The sequence below is a fragment of the Scardinius erythrophthalmus genome (genome assembly GCF_964197995.2).
Source record: "Scardinius erythrophthalmus genome assembly, chromosome: 19".
Classification (NCBI taxonomy): domain Eukaryota; kingdom Metazoa; phylum Chordata; class Actinopteri; order Cypriniformes; family Leuciscidae; genus Scardinius; species Scardinius erythrophthalmus.
In genome coordinates, this window is record NC_138239.1 from 39,436,713 (window position 1) to 39,461,745 (window position 25,033).

The following is a 25,033-nucleotide window of genomic DNA, read 5'->3' on the forward strand; positions in this document are numbered from 1 at the left end:
CGGGTCATCAAAGTGTGAATCAGTTAAAACCTGTTAATCGCTGGGATATTCAGCTGAACACACTCTCTCTGTGGACTAGAGGACGTTTACAGTGTGTTATTATAGCACCATCATCTCTGAGACATCACACACTCTCTTCATGTGGAAGTGTTAAAGTAAGGGTTGTGTTTCTGCAGGTGGAGGCTCTGCTGGAGCCGCTTCCAGAGACACACGTCGGAGACCCTGCGCTCAAGAGCTCCCTTCATCCCGACCAATGGGTGAGTCTCTCCCGCAGGAACACATGATCCAGCGCCGAGGGTCTCAGATCCCCGAGCTCCAGCAGAACCTGACTCCTGCGGCGTGGGTTACACACGCTTAGAGGATCGCATCAGGAACGACAGATAGAAGTTACACATTTTGTGGAGAAAAATCCCTTAATTCACAGTTTTTACGCTCACTTGAGGACATTTTTGTGTGAAAGAGTTAATGTGAATAATGGGAACGCACCTAATTCACATTTGTTTGGTTTTTTCCTTTTTTGCAAACTTTGAAAAGATTGGGTTCACTTGTGGATGTAACCCAGCTGTGGCTGTGAGCTCTAAGAGTGTGTGTGTGTGTGTGTGTGTGATGTGTGTGTGTCTGCTGTTCAGGGCGAGCTGGAGAAGATCAACGGCGCGATGGCGGCGGAGTACGAGTGTCGGCGGCGGATGCTGATCAAGCGGCTGGACGTGACGGTGCAGTCCTTCAGCTGGTCCGACAGAGCCAAGGCACAGACACACACACCGCACAAACACTGGCTAGCTGTCTTAAACAACACATTTTATCAGAGAAAAAAGTCAGAATGGAGATAAACTTGTAATTATGAAGAAAAAAAGTCTGAATTTGAGATGTTTTGAGATAAGAACATTTAATATTCAACAATATTATTGATCTCCTGCATTGACACCATTATATAGGAACTGAACTGAGCTGGACGATGACATCACGGTTATCTCCAGAGCTGCTATGTATATATATGAACTAAATTAATAATTTAGTTTAAACAAAAATGAGCCATCACTGAACTTAACCCGGACTGTGACGCTATTCTCTTCTAGAAACAAACTTTGTTGCATTATTCTCCTGTTATCTCTGTAAAGCTGCTGTGATATGATGTGTATTGTGAAAAGCTCTGTATAAATAAAGGAGACTTGACTTAATTACAAAGAAAAAAATCCGAAATGGGGATATAAACTCATAATTGCAAAGAAAGTCATAAATGGATATAAACTAGGAATTGTGAAGAAAATAGTGAGAATAATGAGATTTAAACTTGAAATTGTGAAAAAATAAGTCAGAATTAAGAGAAACTTGAAAAAAGGCAGAATTACAATATATATACTGCAATTGTGACCAACTCCCATTGGTCTGTGGTGATGATGATGTCATAGGTGGGTGTGGCTCTGGTCAGTGGTGATGATGTCATAGGTGGGTGTGGCTCTGGTCAGTGGTGATGATGTAACAGGTGGGTGTGGCTCTGAGGCTCCGCCTTCTCTGAGGTGTAAATCGGTTCATTTCTTCTGTTCAGATGCGAGTGAAAACATGAACACACTGAGAGCCGCTTTATAGCAGAAACTGAAGCTGAGAGAGACACTGACTCTGTTGTTCCGCCTACATCTGTACATCTGTTTCCTCACAGAAATGGCAGACAGATGCATGTGCTGTTGAGTGTTAGGAAAGCAAAGCTGTGAGTTTATCTGTGTGTGTATTCCTCAGGTGAGGATTGACCGGATGGCCCGGGCGTATCAGCCGAAGCGCTTCTCTCTGCGCCTGCAGTCGTCGGTGAGCGTGGCTCATCTGCTCGCCGCTCGAGAGGACGTCTGCCTCATGAGGAAGACCAGCAGCGGCTCCAGCCGAGAGCACACCGCCTGCGCCGTCAACCGGGTACGTCCAGCTTATGGTTCAGTCAGTCAAACTAACTTTATCTGGACAATAACTTTATTCTAGAGCTGCTGTAAAGCCTAAACAATCTGTTACTGTAATCTCCTGTTATCACTGTAAAGCTGCTGTGAAACAGTGTGTATTGTAAAAGCGCTGTATAAATGAGGCTGACTCGACTTGACTCGACAGATCCTGATGGGAAGAGTTCCTGACCGCGGAGGACGGCCGTCTGAGATCCAGGCGCCTCTCCCGGAGATGCCCATGTGGAAGAAGAGAACTGATGGAGGAGGAAGAGGAGGAGGAGGAGGAGGAGGAGGAAGAGGAGGAGGAGGAGGAGGAGGAGGAGGAGGAAGAGGAGGAGGAGAGGGATGGAGAGGCGGCCGATGGAGGAGAGGAGGCCGAGGTGGGCAGTATTATCACTGACAGTGTTATAATGGACGAATGACTGAAGGTTCGCCTGACGGGGAAGCGCATTAACGTGCGTCCTGTGAGGAGATGTTGTTTCCTCTCTTTTAAACTAGTGTTTTCTTAAGGGATAGTTCACCCAAAAAATGAACATTGGCTCCTGATTTACTCTCCCTCAACTCATCCTAGGTGTGTATGACATTAGTCTTTCAGATGAACACACTCAGAGTTATATTAATAAATGTCCTGACTCTTCCAAGCTTTATAATGGCAGTGAATGGCTGGTGAAAATTTGAAGCCCATTAAAGTGCATGTGTCCATCATTAAAGTGCATCTATCATCATTAAAGTGCTCCACAGGCTCCGGGGGTTAATAAAGGCCTTCTGAAGCGAAGCCATGGGTTTTTACGCATACTACACAAGTCGACTTACGCCACAAGAGTAACCCGTGACACATGATGTCGGATTCAGGAGTAGCGTAAGCTTAGTCGCCTCTCGCGGTTTAAACACACAGGACTGGGCAACAACTGAAGCTCCTGTCGTATGGCGTATCGCTCATCCTTCTGTGTTGCTCTGTCCTCTGCGCTTCCACGTTCGGCGCTGTGCGTCGGGTCAGAGGTTAGCCTTTCGACTGTAAATCGATGCGTACGGACGTCTGGCGGAAGCTAGTGATTATAGTTTATAAAGTTTTAAATATGGGTATTTTCCTTACACGAACGCATGGCTTCACTTCGGAAGGCCTTTATTAAGCTGTTTGGGATACTGTTATCATGGACGCACCCAGCCATCCACTGCCATTATAAAGCTGGGAAGAGCCAGGACATTTAATATAACTCTGTCTGAAAGGAGAGTGTCACACACACCTAGGATGAGTTGAGAGTGAGTAAATCAGGGGCTAATGTTCATTTTTGTGTGAACTATCCCTACATGATCAGCCTGTGCATAAACCTGAGATTACTAAGCATGCATTGCTTCAAAAGCCTGCCGAAAACCATGAAAAATAAAGCCGTGAAAACTCTTATGAAATATACATGACAGTTGATCTTGTTTTTGTGGTATGAAGCTTTTTTCTTGTTTGTATAAATGGACTCAAATCAGGGTTCTTGGCATTCTGGTCCCGCTGGATCTCTTACTCAGATCCACGAGGGTGAGCTTATAATGATGATGTATAATTTGAGCTGTCAGGTCGGATTCTGCTGGAAATGTCATTGATGATAATATAATTTGTTTAATTTATATAGTGCTTTTTTCAGCACTCATCACTTTATATATGGAAAGGGAATCTCTTCAACAGCCACCAACGTTTCCCATCTTACGGCTGTGTAAGTGCCGAGTGTTAGGAGTCATGACTAATGAGCAACATTATTAACAATAAATCATTTAAAAAGGTAACCATCTAAGGAATCATCTGTTGATGAAACAAACCTTGTTCAGAAAAGTGTTTAGAAGCAGAAAAATGAAGTACAGTACCAGACCTTGTAATAAAGCTCATTAACCTCAGTCTGGCTGAGAACTCAAGGTTTAAGCCGACAAATCAAATTGTCAGTGATTAACTTTTGTAACGTTATTTATTTTAAAGTAATTGTTTTCAATGAATCGGCACAGCAGTGGAAGACCGTTATCTACACAAAAGAGATTACTGATGGATATATTGATTTCAGTTTCTTTTAGTTGTCTTATATTTTAGAGGGGAAGACGTTAAAATCAAACATCATATTCATCCTCTCTGAAGAGCCGAAGCACGACTCACAGAACCACCAGTGTTCCTCCACGAGAGGTTACCCATCCGCCACTAGAGGGACACACATGAGTTACTGCTTATGCTGCGAGATATTAAGGCCCTGTCCCAAATCGCGCACTTCATGTGGACTTTCGGTCTCGTGGACTTGAATTGCGCGTGCTCGCCGAGTCTACGAGTCCATAGGCCGTCCCATTCAGCAGTTTACCGCTCTGAAGTGTGCTCAGCAGCGCCCCCTTTGTACCCTTGAAGCGGTCTTCCGCGAAGCCCGCATAGAAGCAGGCTCCACGCACTTTAACTACCCAGGAATCCTTGCGAAAGGCCAATCAGACAACAGATGGGAGGAGATTTCACTCACGGATAATTGTTGACATGGCTGAGAAGAAAATATTACGGTTTTTATTACCTAGATGTATATTTTACCAGTTGTTACCTACAGTTTATACAAACATTATGGTCATCGAGCAGTGGTTGATGTCTCAAACATAATAATAGTGTGTTGAATAATACGATCGCATTATAATTCATTAAATAAATAGAACCGAATGTCGGGGCTTTACTGAGTCATATGTAAACATAGTATGAATATTGAAACATGTAAATTCATCTGAAACTCATGCACATTTTCATTATGTGTTAAAATTGTAATCTTAGTTCAAATGGAACATTATGTATTATTATGTACAACTGTATACATCATTTAAATAAGCATGATATATCTATTGTCTAATGCCCAGGTGGCACGCACAATATAAAAATATAGATCTGTAAAATTAGGCTGTGTAGTTGACATGGAGATAAGACGTCGGAGCGCAAAAACGTGATTTCTCCTGTCCAACAACAACCAGGCCGTTATTTCCGGCGTGACGATCGAGTCTGTCCCAAAAATACCTCTCAATGCGCCCTCGTGGACTCGCGCCAAGGGCCCTATAGGTCTGCACTCCATGACGTCACCAAAGTGTGGACTCTGAGGAAGTCCACGAGTCCGGAGTGTGCCATTTGGGACAGGGCCAAAGAAGCTTTAATGCACAGCATGTCGTCATATTCCACATGTTTAAATGCAACATCTAATAGTATTTATATTTATAGAATGTATTGTAAGTTGTACTGTCAAACGGAGGGTTACACAGTAATCCAGTTTTTGTGAATCGTCAACACGCCTGTATGGGTCAGCCTTGCTAAAGGAGATGGTATATCAAATTACACAGGTATAAATACAGGTGTTCACCAGCCGGCCCTGAGTGACCTCGCCTCACATGGGTCAGCTCTGTGCCAGATAAGGTCAGAGGGGGGGGAACTAGGGCAATAAATCCAGAAAAGCATTTTATTAGTTCTCCATAATTCACAACCATTAGCCTCTTTTCTTGGGCTGGGCAAATGTCTATTGTCCATTTATTATGCATGTGCTGATTGTTTGTTCTTTACTGTTATTGTGAAGCGTCCTTGAGCTTGGGTAAGGCGCTATATAAACTAAACATTATTAGTATTTTTAGCCTGACACAAACATCCAGTGTGTCTTCCGCTTGCACCCCAACACCAGCCTCCTGATGGGGAAGAGGAGTCGGCTCAGCTCATGTTCGTCCTCACAGACGGAGAGGTTTCTTAGGCTGAACTGAACTATGAAATCCTCTCCACGCTGTGGTTACAACAGCTCACTCCAACTCTTACGGGTGAAGTGGCCAATATGAATGATCTGTGTTACATAGTAAAACTATATGACTAGCTAAATTTAACACAGCTCTTTACGTTGAAACTACCTTAATACTTACCTCACATCTTAAGGCTAGAATACACCTCAACTTTTGCTCAGATTTGCAGTCTAGACGAGTTGACAATAGTTGCCTAAAGTCTGCGCCAGTTTTGGGCAGTTGGAGTTAAGAATTTTAGAACATCGGCAATCGCATCGTAGCTAAACCGACCATGTAAGAATACCGTTATCTTCGTCTTGAGACAGTTAGCAGAGGTAAATCTTGATTCATTAATTTCATGTTAATATTCATCATTATCCAAGGCTCAACATTAACGTTTTTCCGGGATAAATGGATAAAGAGCCTGAATGTCAATAGCTGCGAATGATGTTATAATACATTAAATGTAAATGGCAATGATAATGGATTATATATTGACTGTAATAAAATAGATAAAACCCCTGACTATGCCATTCACCTCTAGCTCCGGTCGTAGTCTGTAGAGTCCATACGGGCCGCGTATACCCGCAACCTCACACCTGATTTCGGGCCCTGTAGGCATAGATCATCAGCAGTAATCATTAAGGTAAGGTAAGCATTTACCTTAACAAGTTCCTTTAAATTAGAGGAAGAATTAAATGCTGATTTTGCGATTAAATTGATGATTGAAGGATGCGCTAATTTTCCTACAGTATGATTGGTTCTTCATATCCAGCAAACCCTTCTGTTACTAGGTAGAAGCTGTGTTACTCAATCTCATGAGTTTTTATCTTTACACATCTGTCTAGATTCATTACCCAGATGATTCACTGACTGACTGACTTTGACTAAAGTTTTTGGAAACATTTAGGTTTCAAAAACATATGAAAGTTATTCCTGCAAGGAAAATAAATGTTAGTTATGATTAATTAAAACATCCATCACAGCTCCCACATGAGTTTGCTCCATCTCCTGCTGTAGTTAAATGGAGAGGTTTGATTTGACGGGAGTCACAGACCGATTACTCTCTCTCTATCCAATCACGCTGATGGATGAAGATAAAATTAAAGCAAGAATGTTACGACCACAAACGGAGGGAAAGTAGCGGCGTAAAAGTACAGTCACATCACTTAAAATACTCAAGTAAAAGTACACAATTTTGAAACTACTTTAAAAAGTAAAATGTCTGATTTAAGAAGTACTTAATTACAGTAACGTGAGTATTTGTAATTTGTTTCTTCACAGCCCTGATCCTGAGTGGACAGAAGGGTTTTAATGGTGTGAAGTGGTGCCGATTAAACCATGTAAGTTTCCCGTTCAAAGATCATGAACAAAACAGAAAAAATATATTAATGCACAACAAGCAAACAAGAGATCACTGTGAATCATCAGAGAGGAAACTATTGCGATGAAGAACACAGAAGAATGGCTCCGCAAATAACCTTCCACTGAACAGTTCTTACATTTTTTATTTATTTATTTTTTATGTGAAGAATATTCAGAAAATCTAAAGAACCTTTTCCACTCTCATAAGTTTGTGAAATGGAAAGAGTCTGTGGATTCTTCTCTAAAAGTTCCTCATGGAAACACTGATGCCGATAAGGAACCGTACTGTACTTCAGAATATAAATGCTTGTGTAATGGGAATAGCATTTATTAAAACAACTTGAAACAAGAAGCTTAATAAAACGCTGTTTATTGATGTCTAGTGTGATGAGAAGTCACATGTTTAAATAGGGTTTGTATAAATTCTACAACAATCATAAAAAGTGTAAATCATGAGCTAAAACAAAAAATATGATCCTAGGAGTCATGACACGAACAATAGCTATATCTACAGTCCGAGCCCAGCGCTCGCCTCACGTCCATTAGCAGGAGATTAGACCATCCCGAACAAGAACAACGGTCATTAATGTTCAGAAGGATTAAAACAAAGGTTTAACATCATCCATGTGTTCAGAAGAGTAATGCACAATGCAGAATCACACAATATCAATGGTTTCTTTTTCTTCTGTTGAATAAAAATAAACATAAAAATAAACTATGCATTTTTCATAACTAATATGCAACACAGCACAGTTAATAGTAAACATGAAAAATTACATTATAAAAAGCATTAGTAAATACAGATATTGTAATGTTGTGTTATAAAGGTTTTATCTTCAACATGTCAATATAAAATATCAAAATCATGCAGAAAGGTTCATGTGAACGCCAGCAGAGGAAGCTTGTGTGAGGAACTTGATTTATGATTGAATTATGAAATCGTCTTTGATACAGAATCTGATGTTTTGTGTGAAGAGCGGCTGCACATCTACACAGATCATCTCCACATCTGTGTAATAAAAAAAGTTTTGAACATTCAGATATGTTTTCATAACTTAATGGGAATGTTAGCAAAATGTTCTTAGAACAGATTTGTGTTAGCTGGGTAATGATATTTGTAGCTTGATAAAGGCTCCGAAATATCGAAATCGAAGAATTAACTGGTGTGACGTCATTTCGAACAAAACCAGGACAAAACGAGTTCGTTTGGAGTTCGTTTCAGAAGTTAAAAAAACAGCTTGTCAAAGTGAACTATCTGGAAATGTTCGTTCCGGCTGGTAAACACCTCTGAACTCCCATTGGTCGGTGGTGATGATGTAACAGGTGGGTGTGGCTCTGGTCGGTGATGATGATGTAATAAGTGGGTGTGGCTCTGGTCAGTGGTGATGATGTAACAGGTGGGTGTGGCTCTGAGGCTCCGCCTTCTCTGAGGTGTAAATCTTCTCCGGTTCATTTCTTCTGTTCAGACGCGAGTGAAAACATGAACACAATGAGAGCCGCTTTATAGCAGAAACTGAAGCTGAAAGAGACACTGACTCTGTCATGTTTAATACTGTAAAGCTGCTGCTTTAAAGGAGTCATAACCTGCAATTTTCACTTTTCCACGAGAATCAATGTATGTTATGATTGCATAATGATTATACACTGGCCGGGAAGCCGATATTTAAAAGTGAAGCGTTTGTTTACCTCAGGGTTTGTAAAATAGCCCACGTGCACGCGCACTCAAATACGAGATTTTGATTTCAGCCCCGTCTTGACGTCATGACGGGGCAGGATATACCATATATGGACACCGAAGACCTATGCTGCAGGAAGCCCGCCCTTCCCCTCTCCCCCTCATATTCAGTTCAGTCGAGAAAGATGCAGAAACGTAGTGCACACGTGAGTTGCTCTGTTGTTGACTGCCAGAATCAACATGTAAATGTGTTTTCTCTACCAAGAACGGACCTAGCTATCAGGGACCAGTGGATTAAATTCATTTTTAATGACGCGGTTCCTTCAACCCTTCCCACTGGCTTATCGTTAGGTGTCTGTGCTGTTCTAAACATTGTACGCCGGAATCCTTCACAAATTTGGGGCAATATCAGGCGAAGTTGGCATCGAAGCTCGGGAAAAGCGCCATTCCAACAATCAGAGACTTGCCTGCAATTGAAACGGTAAGACTGTGTTTTTATTGCTCTACTGTGTGTAACAAACAGCAGCTAACTGCTAATGCGGCTATTGTATGCTATTGCGTCTGTCACTAGACAAATAAACGAAAGACTCGAGGTGAAGTAATTATTTATGTTCCCTGTAAACGATTTTTGACTGCATTATAATGATTTCTTAATTCAGAATATGATCAAGATTGCGTAGGTGGATGTGTTCGGGGAATTTGCCAGTTAATAGTAACATTTAAAGCCCCTTAAATGAACGAAATGACTCGAAAAAAGATTTGTTCATTTTGATGAACGAGATCGAACAAGAGAGTCAGTGGACACTGGTGGCTGGTGTTGCCAGATTGGGTGTTTTTCCGCTACATATTAAAGCCGGTTTACGGTGGGTTTTAGGTGGGTTTTCGCCTGGAAGGCTTTATAGAAATCTGGCATCCTACTGAACGAAGTTAAACTGAGAGAGCATGGCGTTCACAGACACCAGAATGAACGAGTTCACAGTAACGTTCATCAGGCAGTAATGCGGTACGTTCAGTTCACGTTCGCCCAAAATATGAACGAGTTCATGAACTATCGTTCAATGAACGCGTTCAGGCACAACACTGGCGGGAGTATTAGCTTCGAGGTAAACATGGGGAATGGCTGCTAACATTACTTTGCAAAAAACAAATGACTGAGATCATCATGAATTCGGCTATTGTTGTATATTGATTGCCTAACGCTTATACACTGGCCGGGAAGCCGGTCGCGGCCAGGTCGGGTTCAATCACAACTTGCGCCATGATGTCATTTTGGAATGATATGCTAAAGCGTTACCTGCGGTGTCAACCCCCCTCCTTCCTGCAACCAATCAACGCGCCCCTCATTTGCATTATTAAAATCGCATCAGATCTCGCGAGACAATAATGCCTTCAGAAATAAGGGTCTGAGGAGCTCTGTGTTTATTTTTTTTCCACTTTTCTTTTTTAGAAGGGCCTGATAGACTATAATACAGCAGTGGGTATCCAAGGTAATACTAGGTTATGACTCCTTTAAAGCAATCTACTGTATAAAGTGCTGTATAAATAAACGTGACTGTAGATCTGAATCTCAGATGTTTCAAACATATCCACATCACTATGATCAGATGCTTTCTGAACTGCTGTTTTCTCTGTGTATTCTGTTATTGAGAGGAAAGTGCAGCACATATTTACATATTCATCTAAATGTGGAGTATATCAGATCAGCTTTTCCCAGATCAGTTCTCTGATTCCTAGACATTTCCTCCTTTTTATTTGTAAGGAATAACAGATTATTCAAACAAATATTTCCTTAAAACGTTGCTGTCATTAAATTACAAAAACATACGACACAAACAGAAAAGCGTTGGAGACACTGGATCATGAAGGCGGAGAGACCCAGAGGTCGTTCAGCATCCTCCGAGCCGCTGGAGTGGACTGATCCCGTTAGGAGTAGATGGACCAGTAGATGATGTTAAACATGATCCCATTAGGAGTAGATGGACCAGTAGATGATGTTAAACATGATCCCGTTAGGAGTAGATGGACCAGTAGATGATGTTAAACGTGATCCCGTTAGGAGTAGATGGACCAGTAGATGATGTTCAACATGATCCCGTTAGGAGTAGATGGACCAGTAGATGATGTTAAACGTGATCCCGTTAGGAGTAGATGGACTAGTAGATGATGTTAAACGTGATCCCGTTAGGAGTAGATGGACCAGTAGATGATGTTAAACGTGATCCCTTTAGGAGTAGATGGACCAGTAGATGATGTTAAACGTGATCCCGTTAGGAGTAGATGGACCAGTAGATGATGTTCAACATGATCCCGTTAGGAGTAGATGGACCAGTAGATGATGTTAAACATGATCCCATTAGGAGTAGATGGACCAGTAGATGATGTTCAACATGATCCCGTTAGGAGTAGATGGACCAGTAGATGATGTTAAACAGGGTGTATGCGCCAGGGAAGATCACTCGTGAGTACTTGTCTATGGCATGAGTGTCTATCCAGATGTTGACGTAGCTCCGTGAGCTTCTGACCCGACCCGTGCTCTGACCGTCGGCGAGGGTAAGCTGGGCCAAGATCCTCTCCTGCCTCCCGCCGTTCTCCGGCATCCCGTAAGTCCCCGTGGTGTTGGGATCCACGTCGCTGTAGCATGTGGTCATCATCATGTCCTCGTCCGGGTTTGCTATCCCACATGTGCAAGGCAACTGCAATGTTGAGCCATAAACACAAGAGAGACGGACATGTTAGGGCCGGTTCACACAGAGCGTAAGAGATGGAGGTCAGTGAAACGGGGAAAACACTAGATGTCTAGAGGTGCGTATTTTTAAAACTTGGACTTCTTTTAACTTGAGCGCCCGTGTTTAGAACGCTGTGTCGTATGCGAGACAATGCAGAAGACACGAGTGCAATGGTTAAAGACGTCTGTCTGTCGCATTTACATTGAAAACAATGGGAAAGTAGCGCTGTGGGATGGACAGTGGTGGACGAAGTACAAGGTACAAGGGGAATCATAATGCCGAATCCTGACTGAGGAGAGGAGGAGCTGGGGAGGGAGGAGGGTAATCAGCTCCTGAGAAACGCGATCGCTGCTGATAATACTGAAGGAGCTTATATATCTATACAGTGATAGGCCTCGTATTCCTATAGGTGGATCAGCTGAGAGTCACTGATGAGAGCTTGACTAACGTGACCCGCCAGAACTGAAGCTACGCTTGATTTAATCCTAGTCAGAACTAGTCAGTTTAAAGGGGGGGTGAAATGCTATTTCATGCATACTGAGTTTTCTACACTGGTAAAGAGTTGGATTCCCATGCTAAACATGGACAAAGTTTCAAAAACTAAGTTGTACGTTTGAAGGAGTATTTTTGTTCCAAAAATACTCCTTCCGGGTTGTCACAAGTTTCGGAAAGTTTTTTTCGAGTATGGCTCTGTCTTACGTAAGATAGGGTGGAATTTCCTTATATGGGTCCTAAGGGCACTTCTCCGGTAAGATCGCGGGCGCGCGCGCACTCGTAGACCAGAGCAAGAGAGTGAAAGCAGTTCGCCATCAAAGCGCCCTGCCCGGCTTTTGGGAAGTCAATGTCACCAAAGAAGTGTGTTTTTGGTTGCCAGGGCAAGACAACCCTGCACAGATTCCCAAAGAACCCAGCATTAAGGAACCCGTGGATGGAGTTTGTTTTCCTGAGCATAAACGGAGTTGTGTAAGACTGTTGTTCCCTGCATTTCGACGATGATTGTTTTATAAACAAAGCCCATATCGACGGATTTGCAGATCGTCTAATGCTTAAGGATCGAGCAGTCACAATGATAAAGGTTCGCGGTCGTGCGTTGGAACCGGACGGTGAGTAAAACTGTTGAACAAATGTCTCTGTGTGTTGTCACTAGCTCGGCGCGTTAGCACAGCTAAGCTTCGCCCACAGGACCCGCCCCCAGCCGCTCGGTTTTTTCCGGAAAGACTCGGTACAGCCTATCTTTATGTTAAAAATTTAATAAAACAAAAGACTTTTTGGAGATATGAAGGATGCAATATTACTCTATAGGTACTCAAGATTAACAGGAGATTGAGTGAAAATGAGCATTTCACCCCCCCTTTAAGTTTTTACTTGTCATACATTATACTTATTATTATACTTATATACTTTTACAGCAGATTTAGTTCACAAATAACTGACTGTCATGACCTAAATAAGATTTATTAATTCTCAAATTTGGCATTAGCAACTTACTTTTGTGCCATTCAAGCTCTGACAAAGATTAGAACGCTTGGAAAGAATCAGCTCGTTCACGAGTCCAACATCGCTATCGCATCTCAGCTTGGGTATCGTGCAGCGATTTCTTCAGTTCGCGATAACAAGGAACAATATGTTTTTAATGAAATTGAGTAAAAATAATGATATTATGCTTTGGAATGTAGTGAAGTGAATGTTTCCTAACAGACAAATACTCGGATATAGCACAGACACTTGAAAATGTATTTAAGTACAGTAACTGAGGAAAACTAAATGGCTCTAAATGGGAACTTTCATTATGTCTCTGTATTAGTCTTTTCCTCGTCATGTTTGTCTACCAGCATCAGACAGTCATTATTTTGGCAAAGTGAAAAGTGGCGTCTTACTTGATTCCTGAGCTTCCTCTCTCGGCGCTCCTGTACGGTGGTCAGGTAATTGACGGCCGCGTACTCGATAACAGAGAGGAAGACGAAGACGAAGCTGACCCACAGGTAGATGTCCACCGCTTTGATGTAGGAGACTCTGGGCATGGAGGCGTTGACTCCGGTGATGATGGTGGACATCGTGAGAACGGTGGTGATGCCTGTGTGAAAGCATTGGTTGGATATAATTTTCATATTTAGTCTTGTTAGTAGGTAGTAAGTACTTAGTCAGTAGTCTTGTTTTCCAGCACAAATATCTAATATATACAGTAAATATTCTAAACATGTTCCTCCATTGAAAGTCTATTCACCTAAAAGCTCAGGCGCTCCAGTACATTCATAAAGATATCTTAACTCAAGTCTTCAGAGGAGACACGATCGCTTTATATGGTCAACAGATTTAACTCTCTTTAGCCCTTGATTAAACCGGTTTATTTGACCATCTTCTTTATTAATGTTTTGAAGCATTGGAAGCACATATTGGCTAAAAAGACTTTCAATGGAGAGACAGAAATCTCTCAGATTTCATTAAAAAAAAAATCTTCATCTGTGTTTCACAAATGAACAAAAGTCTTACATGTTTGGAGCGACATGAGAGCGAGTAAATATTGACAGAATTTCCATTTTTGGGTAAAAACAACCTTTAAAGGTCCCATGACATGCTACTTTTTGTAGGCTTTAATATAGGCCTTAGTGGTCCCTAGTACTGTATCTGAAATCTCTTTCCAAAAATTCAGCCTCGGTGCAGAATTATAGCCACTACAAGCCAGTCCCAGAATGAGCTTCCTTCAGACAGGCCGTTTCGGTGTCTGTAGCTTTAAATGCTAATGAGGAGGAGAAAGGCGGCGCAAGGTGGAGGGTGGGTGTGGTCTTGACCATCTTGCGGCAACGGTACCGTGGCGTGCATGTTTACTTTGGATATTTTGCAATGGCACGAAGACACGCAGTCGTTCAAGCATCTCAGTTTGACCCAGAATCTGATCCGGATGGAGAAGCAATGGATGAAGAAGTTGCAATTCAGCGGCTCCAGCAGGACGTTTCCGAATGGTTAGTTTAAAATATTATGTCTGGATACGGTACTTTATTCGGATGATTTACAGTTATTATCATGTAGCTAACGCTAACCTACTGTTGCCTTTTCATGAGAGATCTGTAACGTCTGTAATTTATCTTATTACAATTACATCAAGCTCTGCGATCTTGAAATGCGGATATCGCGCGCGCCGTATAACCAACAGGAAAACGGTTATCCAAATAGCAAAGAAGTGTACAACACTAGTGTGTGTATTCACACGCATACTTGATGCTGTCTACCTTTACATTAGCGCAAGTAACTGCATAGCTACTTAATGTACAGCCACATTCTACGTGTAACAAGCTAGGTAACCATAAACAGTAAAGCAACACACTTATATATCATTAGTTGACTTAGCCTACTTGTCCGAGGTGTGTAGCTGAGCCAAAGAGAGTTGGTAGCAGCTACTGATCCAGACTTTAGTTTCAGACGTTCAGCAAGCCCAGCTCTGTATTGACCCAAGTTGAGGAAACAGTAATCGGTGAAATGTTTGCCGCAGACATGCAAAACTTTGGGAAGTTGTGTCGGCGCATTTCCAGAGAAAATGAAATTAATCCACTGGTTCTTCTGGGACTTGGATGAAGGAACTAAAAAAAGGCGTCGGTGTTCATTTGTACATACAATTATTGAGCAATTATTCGCTCAAAAGTCGCGCGTTTCTACTTCCTAGCTCATTTTCTCATGGGCGAGAAATATTATCTGGGCAGGCAAAGCAGAGAAAGGGGAGGTAGCATTTCTCCTTATGACGTCATAAGGAGGAGATTCAAGATCAGCCCGGTTGAGCTTTCATTTTCTCAAAGGCAGAGAAAGATAGCAAAAGCTCGATTTACACCGATTAAAATTTCTAGAAACTTGGAAACTCCCCTAGCCTGACCATATACAGGCTAGGGGAAATCATATTAATTTAAAAAACCTCAGAAAGTGAAAATTTCATGTCATGGGACCTTTAAGTCTTGTTTACTGAAAAAAGTGAGTTTAGGGTTAAACAGGGAAAAAATCTGCCAATGGGGTCAGAAAAATCAACTTAATTCAAAGGGAAAACAAGATTATTTTTCTGACACCACTGGCAGATATTTGTTCTTGTTTTAAGCATAAACTCAATTTTAATAATTTTTTCAGAAAGCAAGGCTTAATATCTGGTCATTTTGCTTGATTTAAGGCAAGGCAAGGCAAGTTTATTTATATAGCACATTTCATGCACTATGGTCATTTAAATAATTTAAGAATGTTTAGATATTTATACTGGAAAATAAGACAAAAACACAGAGTAAGAAATTCATTTTTGCAGTACTGAGAACTGTTACAACCTGATTTTTAAGATTCTTTCTGTACAACTGAACAATCTCTTCCTTACACTACATAATTACTGAGAGATTAAGGAATGTCTAATTATGTTTGATCAGAAGAGTTTGAGGAGTTGGTCCCACCGAGAGGAACTCTTGCAGGCACGGCTCTGCGGTCGATCCAGAAGGACACCCAGGACAGCATGACCATCAGCGTCGCGGGGAAGTACGTCTGCAGCAGGAAGAAGAAGATGTGCCGCCGGAGAGTGAAGTGTATGTAGAGCCGATTATACCAGCCTGGAAAAGACAGATGTAGATTAAAGTTCTGCGATGATACGGCAGTGTTCGCAGGCGAGTGTTTACAATATTATTAGAGTTACTGTTACTCAAAGAAACGGCCAGATGATTTCATTCCTCTCCGCTCAGCGCTACACTCCACAAGACTTGCGAATGGTGTAGAAGTTGTTTTGCCAGACATTTAGACATGTTGTTCCAACAACACAGCGGAGGAAGCGTTATGGCAGGTATGGCTCGACATACAGTTGTCTTGTAAACTACATTTCATTTGTAGTGTCTGTTTATAACTCAAAACACCACATTAGAACTACAGCTTGACCGTTTCTGAGATGTTGCTGGACATATTGTGATAAACTTCAGGTTAAAGTGCCCCTGTTATGTTATGTTATGTTAAAGGTTCCTAATTATGTTTTAAATGTCTCCTACAATAGGTTTACATGCATCCGAGTCTAAAAAAACTTTAATTTTCTCATAATATCAACTGCACCTTCAGCTTTTTCCTCACTGTGTCTGAAACAGTTCGATCAAGGATTCAGTCTCTCTAAACCCCGCCTCTCAGATAGCCTGCTCTGCTCTGATTGGTCAGATGCCCCCCCAGTCTGTTGTGATTGGTCTACTCTGATTGGTCAAATGAATCAGTCTGTTGTGATTGGTCTGCTCTGATTATTCAGATGACTCAGTCTGTTGTGATTGGTCTGCTCTGATTGGTCACATGGTCCAGTCTGTTGTGATTGGTCTACTCTGATTATTCAGATGACTCAGTCTGTTGTGATTGGTCTGCTCTGATTGGTCACATGGTCCAGTCTGTTGTGATTGGTCTGCTCTGATTATTCAGATGACTCAGTCTGTTGTGATTGGTCTGCTCTGATTGGTCACATGGTCCAGTCTGTTGTGATTGGTCTGCTCTGATTGGTCACATGGTCCAGTCTGTTATGATTGGTCTGCTCTGATTATTCAGATGACTCAGTCTGTTGTGATTGGTCTGCTCTGATTGGTCACATGGTCCAGTCTGTTGTGATTGGTCTACTCTGATTATTCAGATGACTCAGTCTGTTGTGATTGGTCTGCTCTGATTGGTCACATGGTCCAGTCTGTTGTGATTGGTCTGCTCTGATTGGTCACATGGTCCAGTCTGTTGTGATTGGTCTGCTCTGATTATTCAGATGACTCAGTCTGTTGTGATTGGTCTGCTCTGATTGGTCACATGGTCCAGTCTGTTGTGATTGGTCTGCTCTGATTGGTCACATGGTCCAGTCTGTTGTGATTGGTCTGCTCTGATTGGTCACATGGTCCAGTCTGTTATGATTGGTCTACTCTGATTATTCAGATGACTCAGTCTGTTGTGATTGGTCTGCTCTGATTGGTCACATGGTCCAGTCTGTTATGATTGGTCTGCTCTGATTGGTCAGATGACTCAGTCTGTTGTGATTGGTCTGCTCTGATTGGTCACATGGTCCAGTCTGTTGTGATTGGTCACATGGTCCAGTCTGTTGTGATTGGTCTGCTCTGATTGGTCACATGGTCCAGTCTGTTATGATTGGTCTGCTCTGATTGGTCAGATGACTCAGTCTGTTGTGATTGGTCTGCTCTGATTGGTCACATGGTCCAGTCTGTTATGATTGGTCTACTCTGATTATTCAGATGACTCAGTCTGTTGTGATTGGTCTGCTCTGATTGGTCACATGGTCCAGTCTGTTATGATTGGTCTGCTCTGATTGGTCAGATGACTCAGTCTGTTGTGATTGGTCTGCTCTGATTGGTCACATGGTCCAGTCTGTTGTGATTGGTCACATGGTCCAGTCTGTTGTGATTGGTCTGCTCTGATTGGTCACATGGTCCAGTCTGTTGTGATTGGTCTGCTCTGATTTGTCAGATGACTCAGTCTGTTGTGATTGGTCTGCTCTGATTGGTCAAATGACTCAGTCTGTTGTGATTGTTCTGCTCTGATTGGTCAGATGACTCAGTCTGTTATGATTGGTCTGCTCTGATTGGTCAGATGACTCAGTCTGTTGTGATTGGTCTGCTCTGATTGGTCACATGATCCAGTCTGTTGTGATTGGTCTGCTCTGATTATTCAGATGACTCAGTCTGTTGTGATTGGTCTGCTCTGATTGGTCACATGGTCCAGTCTGTTGTGATTGGTCTGCTCTGATTGGTCACATGGTCCAGTCTGTTGTGATTGGTCTGCTCTGATTGGTCACATGGTCCAGTCTGTTATGATTGGTCTACTCTGATTATTCAGATGACTCAGTCTGTTGTGATTGGTCTGCTCTGATTGGTCACATGGTCCAGTCTGTTATGATTGGTCTGCTCTGATTGGTCAGATGACTCAGTCTGTTGTGATTGTGGTCTGCTCTGATTGGTCACATGGTCCAGTCTGTTGTGATTGGTCACATGGTCCAGTCTGTTGTGATTGGTCTGCTCTGATTGGTCACATGGTCCAGTCTGTTATGATTGGTCTGCTCTGATTGGTCAGATGACTCAGTCTGTTGTGATTGGTCTGCTCTGATTTGTCAGATGACTCAGTCTGTTGTGATTGTTCTGCTCTGATTGGTCAGATGACTCAGTCTGTTATGATTGGTCTGCTCTGATTGGTCAGATGACTCAGTCTGTTGTGATTGGTCTGCTCTGATTGGTCAAATGACTCAGTCTGTTGTGATTGTTCTGCTCTGATTGGTCAGATGACTCAGTCTGTTATGATTGGTCTGCTCTGATTGGTCAGATGACTCAGTCTGTTGTGATTGGTCTGCTCTGATTGGTCACATGATCCAGTCTGTTGTGATTGGTCTGCTCTGATTGGTCACATGGTCCAGTCTGTTATGATTGGTCTATTCTGATTATTCAAATGACTCAGTCTGATGTGATTGGTCTGCTCTGATTGGTCAGATGACTCAGTCTGTTGTGATTGGTCTGCTCTGATTATTCAGATGACTCAGTCTGTTGTGATTGGTCTGCTCTGATTGGTCACATGGTCCAGTCTGTTGTGATTGGTCTACTCTGATTGGTCAAATGACTCAGTCTGTTGTGATTGGTCTGCTCTGATTGGTCAGATGACTCAGTCTGTTGTGATTGGTCTGCTCTGATTGGTCAAATGACTCAGTCTGTTGTGATTGGTCTGCTCTGATTGGTCAGATGACTCAGTCTGTTGTGATTGGTCTACTCTGATTGGTCAAATGACTCAGTCTGTTGTGATTGGTCTGCTCTGATTGGTCAGATGACTCAGTCTGTTATGATTGGTCTGCTCTGATTGGTCAGGTGACCTAGTCTGTTTTGATTGGTCAGAAACCAAATGTACATTAGCATATCTGAATCTCAGCACTTGATACACAGTGATACGATCAGTAACGATGGCATGGGTTTTACCGTATTAATCTCATCAAAGTGGATTTGCTTTGGCAGCAGAAAATAGCATATTTTTGACATGAACAACATGAACCAAACTCTTCCAGTCTCTGCAACATTCCAGTCTCTATTACATACTACATGAAAGGTAATATTTAAAAAAGCATAACTGGGTCACTTCAATATGGAACATCTTATATTTTAGACAGAATACAGTAATTTTGTGTTTGCACCGCCAATGAAAATAGTTCCAAATGAATGATTCAATGGGTCACTGTTAAAACCTCAGTACTAATGCACAGGTGCAGCCTCAGACCAGCAGACCAGCAACCTCAGACCAGCAGACCAGTCTCAGACCAGCAACCTCAGACCAGCAGCCTCAGACCAGCAGACCAGTCTCAGACCAGCAGACCAGTCTCAGACCAGCAGCCTCAGACCAGCAGACCAGTCTCAGACCAGCAGACCAGCCTCAGACCAGCAGACCAGTCTCAGACCAGCAGCCTCAGACCAGCAGACCAGTCTCAGACCAGCAGCCTCAGACCAGCAGACCAGCAGCCTCAGACCAGCAGACCAGTCTCAGACCAGCAGCCTCAGACCAGCAGACCAGCAGCCTCAGACCAGCAGACCAGTCTCAGACCAGCAGCCTCAGACCAGCAGACCAGTCTCAGACCAGCAGTCTCAGACCAGCAGCCTCAGACCAGCAGTCTCAGACCAGCAGTCTCAGACCAGCAGCCTCAGACCAGCAGACCAGCAGACCAGTCTCAGACCAGCAGTCTCAGACCAACAGCCTCAGACCAGCAGACCAGTCTCAGACCAGCAGTCTCAGACCAGCAGTCTCAGACCAGCAGCCTCAGACCAGCAGACTAGCAGACCAGTCTCAGACCAGCAGTCTCAGACCAACAGCCTCAGACCAGCATACCAGTCTCAGACCAGCAGTCTCAGACCAGCAGTCTCAGACCAGCAGCCTCAGACCAGCAGACCAGTCTCAGACCAGCAGTCTCAGACCAACAGCCTCAGACCAGCAGTCTCAGACCAGCAGTCTCAGACCAGCAGCCTCAGACCAGCAGACCAGCAGACCAGTCTCAGACCAGCAGACCAGTCTCAGACCAGCAGTCTCAGACCAGCAGACCAGTCTCAGACCAGCAGCCTCAGACCAGCAGACCAGTCTCAGACCAGCAGCCTCAGACCAGCAGACCAGTCTCAGACCAGCAGACCAGTCTCAGACCAGCAGCCTCAGACCAGCAGACCAGTCTCAGACCAGCAGCCTCAGACCAGCACCCTCAGACCAGCAGACCAGTCTCAGACCAGCAGACCAGTCTCAGACCAGCAGTCTCAGACCAGCAGTCTCAGACCAGCAGTCTCAGACCAGCAGCCTCAGACCAGCAGACCAGTTTCAGACCAGCAGCCTCTGATTGGTCAGATGACTCAGTCTGTTGTGATTGTGGTCTGCTCTGATTGGTCACATGGTCCAGTCTGTTGTGATTGGTCACATGGTCCAGTCTGTTGTGATTGGTCTGCTCTGATTGGTCACATGGTCCAGTCTGTTATGATTGGTCTGCTCTGATTGGTCAGATGACTCAGTCTGTTGTGATTGGTCTGCTCTGATTTGTCAGATGACTCAGTCTGTTGTGATTGTTCTGCTCTGATTGGTCAGATGACTCAGTCTGTTATGATTGGTCTGCTCTGATTGGTCAGATGACTCAGTCTGTTGTGATTGGTCTGCTCTGATTGGTCAAATGACTCAGTCTGTTGTGATTGTTCTGCTCTGATTGGTCAGATGACTCAGTCTGTTATGATTGGTCTGCTCTGATTGGTCAGATGACTCAGTCTGTTGTGATTGGTCTGCTCTGATTGGTCACATGATCCAGTCTGTTGTGATTGGTCTGCTCTGATTGGTCACATGGTCCAGTCTGTTATGATTGGTCTATTCTGATTATTCAAATGACTCAGTCTGATGTGATTGGTCTGCTCTGATTGGTCAGATGACTCAGTCTGTTGTGATTGGTCTGCTCTGATTATTCAGATGACTCAGTCTGTTGTGATTGGTCTGCTCTGATTGGTCACATGGTCCAGTCTGTTGTGATTGGTCTACTCTGATTGGTCAAATGACTCAGTCTGTTGTGATTGGTCTGCTCTGATTGGTCAGATGACTCAGTCTGTTGTGATTGGTCTGCTCTGATTGGTCAAATGACTCAGTCTGTTGTGATTGGTCTGCTCTGATTGGTCAGATGACTCAGTCTGTTGTGATTGGTCTACTCTGATTGGTCAAATGACTCAGTCTGTTGTGATTGGTCTGCTCTGATTGGTCAGATGACTCAGTCTGTTATGATTGGTCTGCTCTGATTGGTCAGGTGACCTAGTCTGTTTTGATTGGTCAGAAACCAAATGTACATTAGCATATCTGAATCTCAGCACTTGATACACAGTGATACGATCAGTAACGATGGCATGGGTTTTACCGTATTAATCTCATCAAAGTGGATTTGCTTTGGCAGCAGAAAATAGCATATTTTTGACATGAACAACATGAACCAAACTCTTCCAGTCTCTGCAACATTCCAGTCTCTATTACATACTACATGAAAGGTAATATTTAAAAAAGCATAACTGGGTCACTTCAATATGGAACATCTTATATTTTAGACAGAATACAGTAATTTTGTGTTTGCACCGCCAATGAAAATAGTTCCAAATGAATGATTCAATGGGTCACTGTTAAAACCTCAGTACTAATGCACAGGTGCAGCCTCAGACCAGCAGACCAGCAACCTCAGACCAGCAGACCAGTCTCAGACCAGCAACCTCAGACCAGCAGCCTCAGACCAGCAGACCAGTCTCAGACCAGCAGACCAGTCTCAGACCAGCAGCCTCAGACCAGCAGACCAGCCTCAGACCAGCAGACCAGCCTCAGACCAGCAGACCAGTCTCAGACCAGCAGCCTCAGACCAGCAGACCAGTCTCAGACCAGCAGCCTCAGACCAGCAGACCAGCAGCCTCAGACCAGCAGACCAGTCTCAGACCAGCAGCCTCAGACCAGCAGACCAGCAGCCTCAGACCAGCAGACCAGTCTCAGACCAGCAGCCTCAGACCAGCAGACCAGTCTCAGACCAGCAGTCTCAGACCAGCAGCCTCAGACCAGCAGTCTCAGACCAGCAGTCTCAGACCAGCAGCCTCAGACCAGCAGACCAGCAGACCAGTCTCAGACCAGCAGTCTCAGACCAACAGCCTCAGACCAGCAGACCAGTCTCAGACCAGCAGTCTCAGACCAGCAGTCTCAGACCAGCAGTCTCAGACCAGCAGCCTCAGACCAGCAGACTAGCAGACCAGTCTCAGACCAGCAGTCTCAGACCAACAGCCTCAGACCAGCATACCAGTCTCAGACCAGCAGTCTCAGACCAGCAGTCTCAGACCAGCAGCCTCAGACCAGCAGACCAGTCTCAGACCAGCAGTCTCAGACCAACAGCCTCAGACCAGCAGTCTCAGACCAGCAGCCTCAGACCAGCAGACCAGCAGACCAGTCTCAGACCAGCAGTCTCAGACCAGCAGTCTCAGACCAGCAGTCTCAGACCAGCAGACCAGTCTCAGACCAGCAGCCTCAGACCAGCAGACCAGTCTCAGACCAGCAGCCTCAGACCAGCAGACCAGTCTCAGACCAGCAGACCAGTCTCAGACCAGCAGCCTCAGACCAGCAGACCAGTCTCAGACCAGCAGCCTCAGACCAGCACCCTCAGACCAGCAGACCAGTCTCAGACCAGCAGACCAGTCTCAGACCAGCAGTCTCAGACCAGCAGTCTCAGACCAGCAGTCTCAGACCAGCAGCCTCAGACCAGCAGACCAGTTTCAGACCAGCAGCCTCAGACCAGCAGCCTCAGACCAGCAGTCTCAGACCAGCAGCCTCAGACCAGCAGTCTCAGACCAGCAGTCTCAGACCATCAGACCAGTCTCAGACCAGCAGTCTCAGACCAGCAGTCTCAGACCAGCAGCCTCAGACCAGCAGACCAGTCTCAGACCAGCAGACCAGCCTCAGACCTGCAGTCTCAGACCAGAGGTTAGGACAGAGCGGATGAGCACGAGCCTCCACCTGCTGGGGGGATAATAGCCCACTGCTGTTGACCCGTTACTGTACGCTAGAGGTCTTCAAAGTGAACCCGAGACCCGTCGACCCGGGACCCGTACGGGTTCGGGTCTATATTTTAAATGATCAGCCGGGTCAGGATCGGGTCCGAATCTATTACTTCGGGTCCCGGGTCTGTTTAACATTGTGTGTAATACCCGTGCGATCGGAGTCAGATCAGACTCGGAGAAAACCCGGCCGTGATTAGACACTGCTTGTGTTTTTTTGTAACTTGCAACTTGTAAAATTAGGAAAAGAAAAGTGTGAGCTGTACCTGTGAGTACAAGGCGATCTCTCTCTCTCTCTCTCTCTCTCTCTCTCTCTCTCTCTCTCTCTCTCTCTCCCTGCCGTTAGAAGCAGAGCGCGCAGACTCAAAGTTAATGCAAGTGCACGCACGGTAATAATGGATACCTTCATGAGCGATGTGCGAAAAAAGCTTAAAAACAACGAGTATAAAGAGGTAAAACCTATGGGCACCTCTTCTGTCTGGGCAGCCTTCATGCATATTGTAGACGAACATCAGAAAAAAGTAAGTGCAGTTAAGTGTAAAACGTGTGACGCACTGTTGAAGTTTGATTCAACAAAAACTGGCACATCGCATCTTTTAAAGCACACCAGGTCGTGTGGTAAAACTGTTTTGACCCAATCTTCAGTGGCGCCTTTTCTTAGATTGGGTGTAGTTCCAAAAAAAGCAAAGGATGCGATTTTGGAAAAATGCACTAAAGTCTGCACAAAGGATTTAAGGGCCTTTAGCATGTTTGAAACTCCCGCGTTCACCGACTTGGCGCAGACAATATTAGACACGGGAGCAACACATGGCCGGTGTAATGTGAAGGACTTACTTCCTTCTGGTGTGACGGTATCTCGTTTCACACAGAAAAAATACGAAAGTCTCAGAGCAGAGCTCCTGCCAACAGTTAGGAAAGCCATAGCTGAGGGACTGGCATTCGGAGCATCCACAGATATGTGGACAGATGACCATAGGAAGGTCAGTTACACCTGCATCACACTGCATTATATAGATGATGCCTGGGAGTTTAATACCAGGATCATATGTACATGTGCATTTCCATCCGGGGCAAAGAAAACAGCTTTAAACCTGAAGACAGAACTGCTCAAGCAACTAGGTGAATTTGGTCTAGTCCCAGATGAGATCGACAAACTTGTGTTTATCAGTGACCAAGGTGAAAATGTGCAGGCAGCACATATCCAAAGACATTCTTCAGATGCTTGTCCAATTCCTGCAGCCTTTTAAGCAGGCAACTGAAGAGCTCAGTGGCTCAAAATATTGTACAATTAACTTAGTGCCCCTCTGGAAAACCACGCTGATGACACACTGCCAAATATCACAGTCACAAGCTGATCCAGTGCCACTCAGGATACTGAAACACAGGTAAGTGTCTAATAATTACTCTTCTAATTTTCTAACAGATTGCCTGTATATGTACATGTGCTAAAATAAAAATAAAAGAATTATTATTATTATGCATTTAATTTTTTCACTGTTTGCTATTTTTTTTTTTTGTGTTTTTTTTATGGATTATTCAACTAATTCTATTCTATTTAATAGGTGC

The 25,033-nt window shown here is 43.9% G+C and overlaps 2 protein-coding genes across 4 annotated transcripts in view; one reads left to right on the forward strand and one right to left on the reverse strand.

The window, feature by feature from the left end:
• Positions 1–25,033, forward strand: part of fam98b (family with sequence similarity 98 member B) — a 549,041-nt gene that overhangs the window by 5,879 nt on the left and 518,129 nt on the right. Inside the window, exons 5-9 of one of the 3 annotated variants that reach the window (XR_014028881.1) lie at positions 177–257; positions 630–746; positions 1,735–1,902; positions 2,089–2,419; positions 3,196–3,350. Coding sequence is in view for 1 of the 3 variants with exons in the window: in XM_081348078.1 (XP_081204204.1) it covers positions 177–257; positions 630–746; positions 1,735–1,902; positions 2,089–2,322 (600 nt within the window). In the remaining 2 variants the exon portion in view is untranslated. Of the gene's footprint in view, positions 1–176; positions 258–629; positions 747–1,734; positions 1,903–2,088; positions 3,351–25,033 lie in introns of those variants that run through there. The other 2 variants (XR_014028882.1, XM_081348078.1) reach the window with 2 other exon arrangements.
• LOC308707765 (gamma-aminobutyric acid receptor subunit rho-1) overlaps positions 11,106–25,033 on the reverse strand; it is a gene marked incomplete at its 3' end in the record, with an annotated part of 37,482 nt that continues 23,554 nt past the window's right edge. Inside the window, exons 8-10 of the mRNA XM_081394421.1 lie at positions 15,851–16,003; positions 13,313–13,509; positions 11,106–11,402 (exon numbers count right to left, since the gene is read on the reverse strand). Of these exons, the coding sequence (XP_081250547.1) occupies positions 11,106–11,402; positions 13,313–13,509; positions 15,851–16,003 (647 nt within the window). The remainder of the gene's footprint in view (positions 11,403–13,312; positions 13,510–15,850; positions 16,004–25,033) is intronic.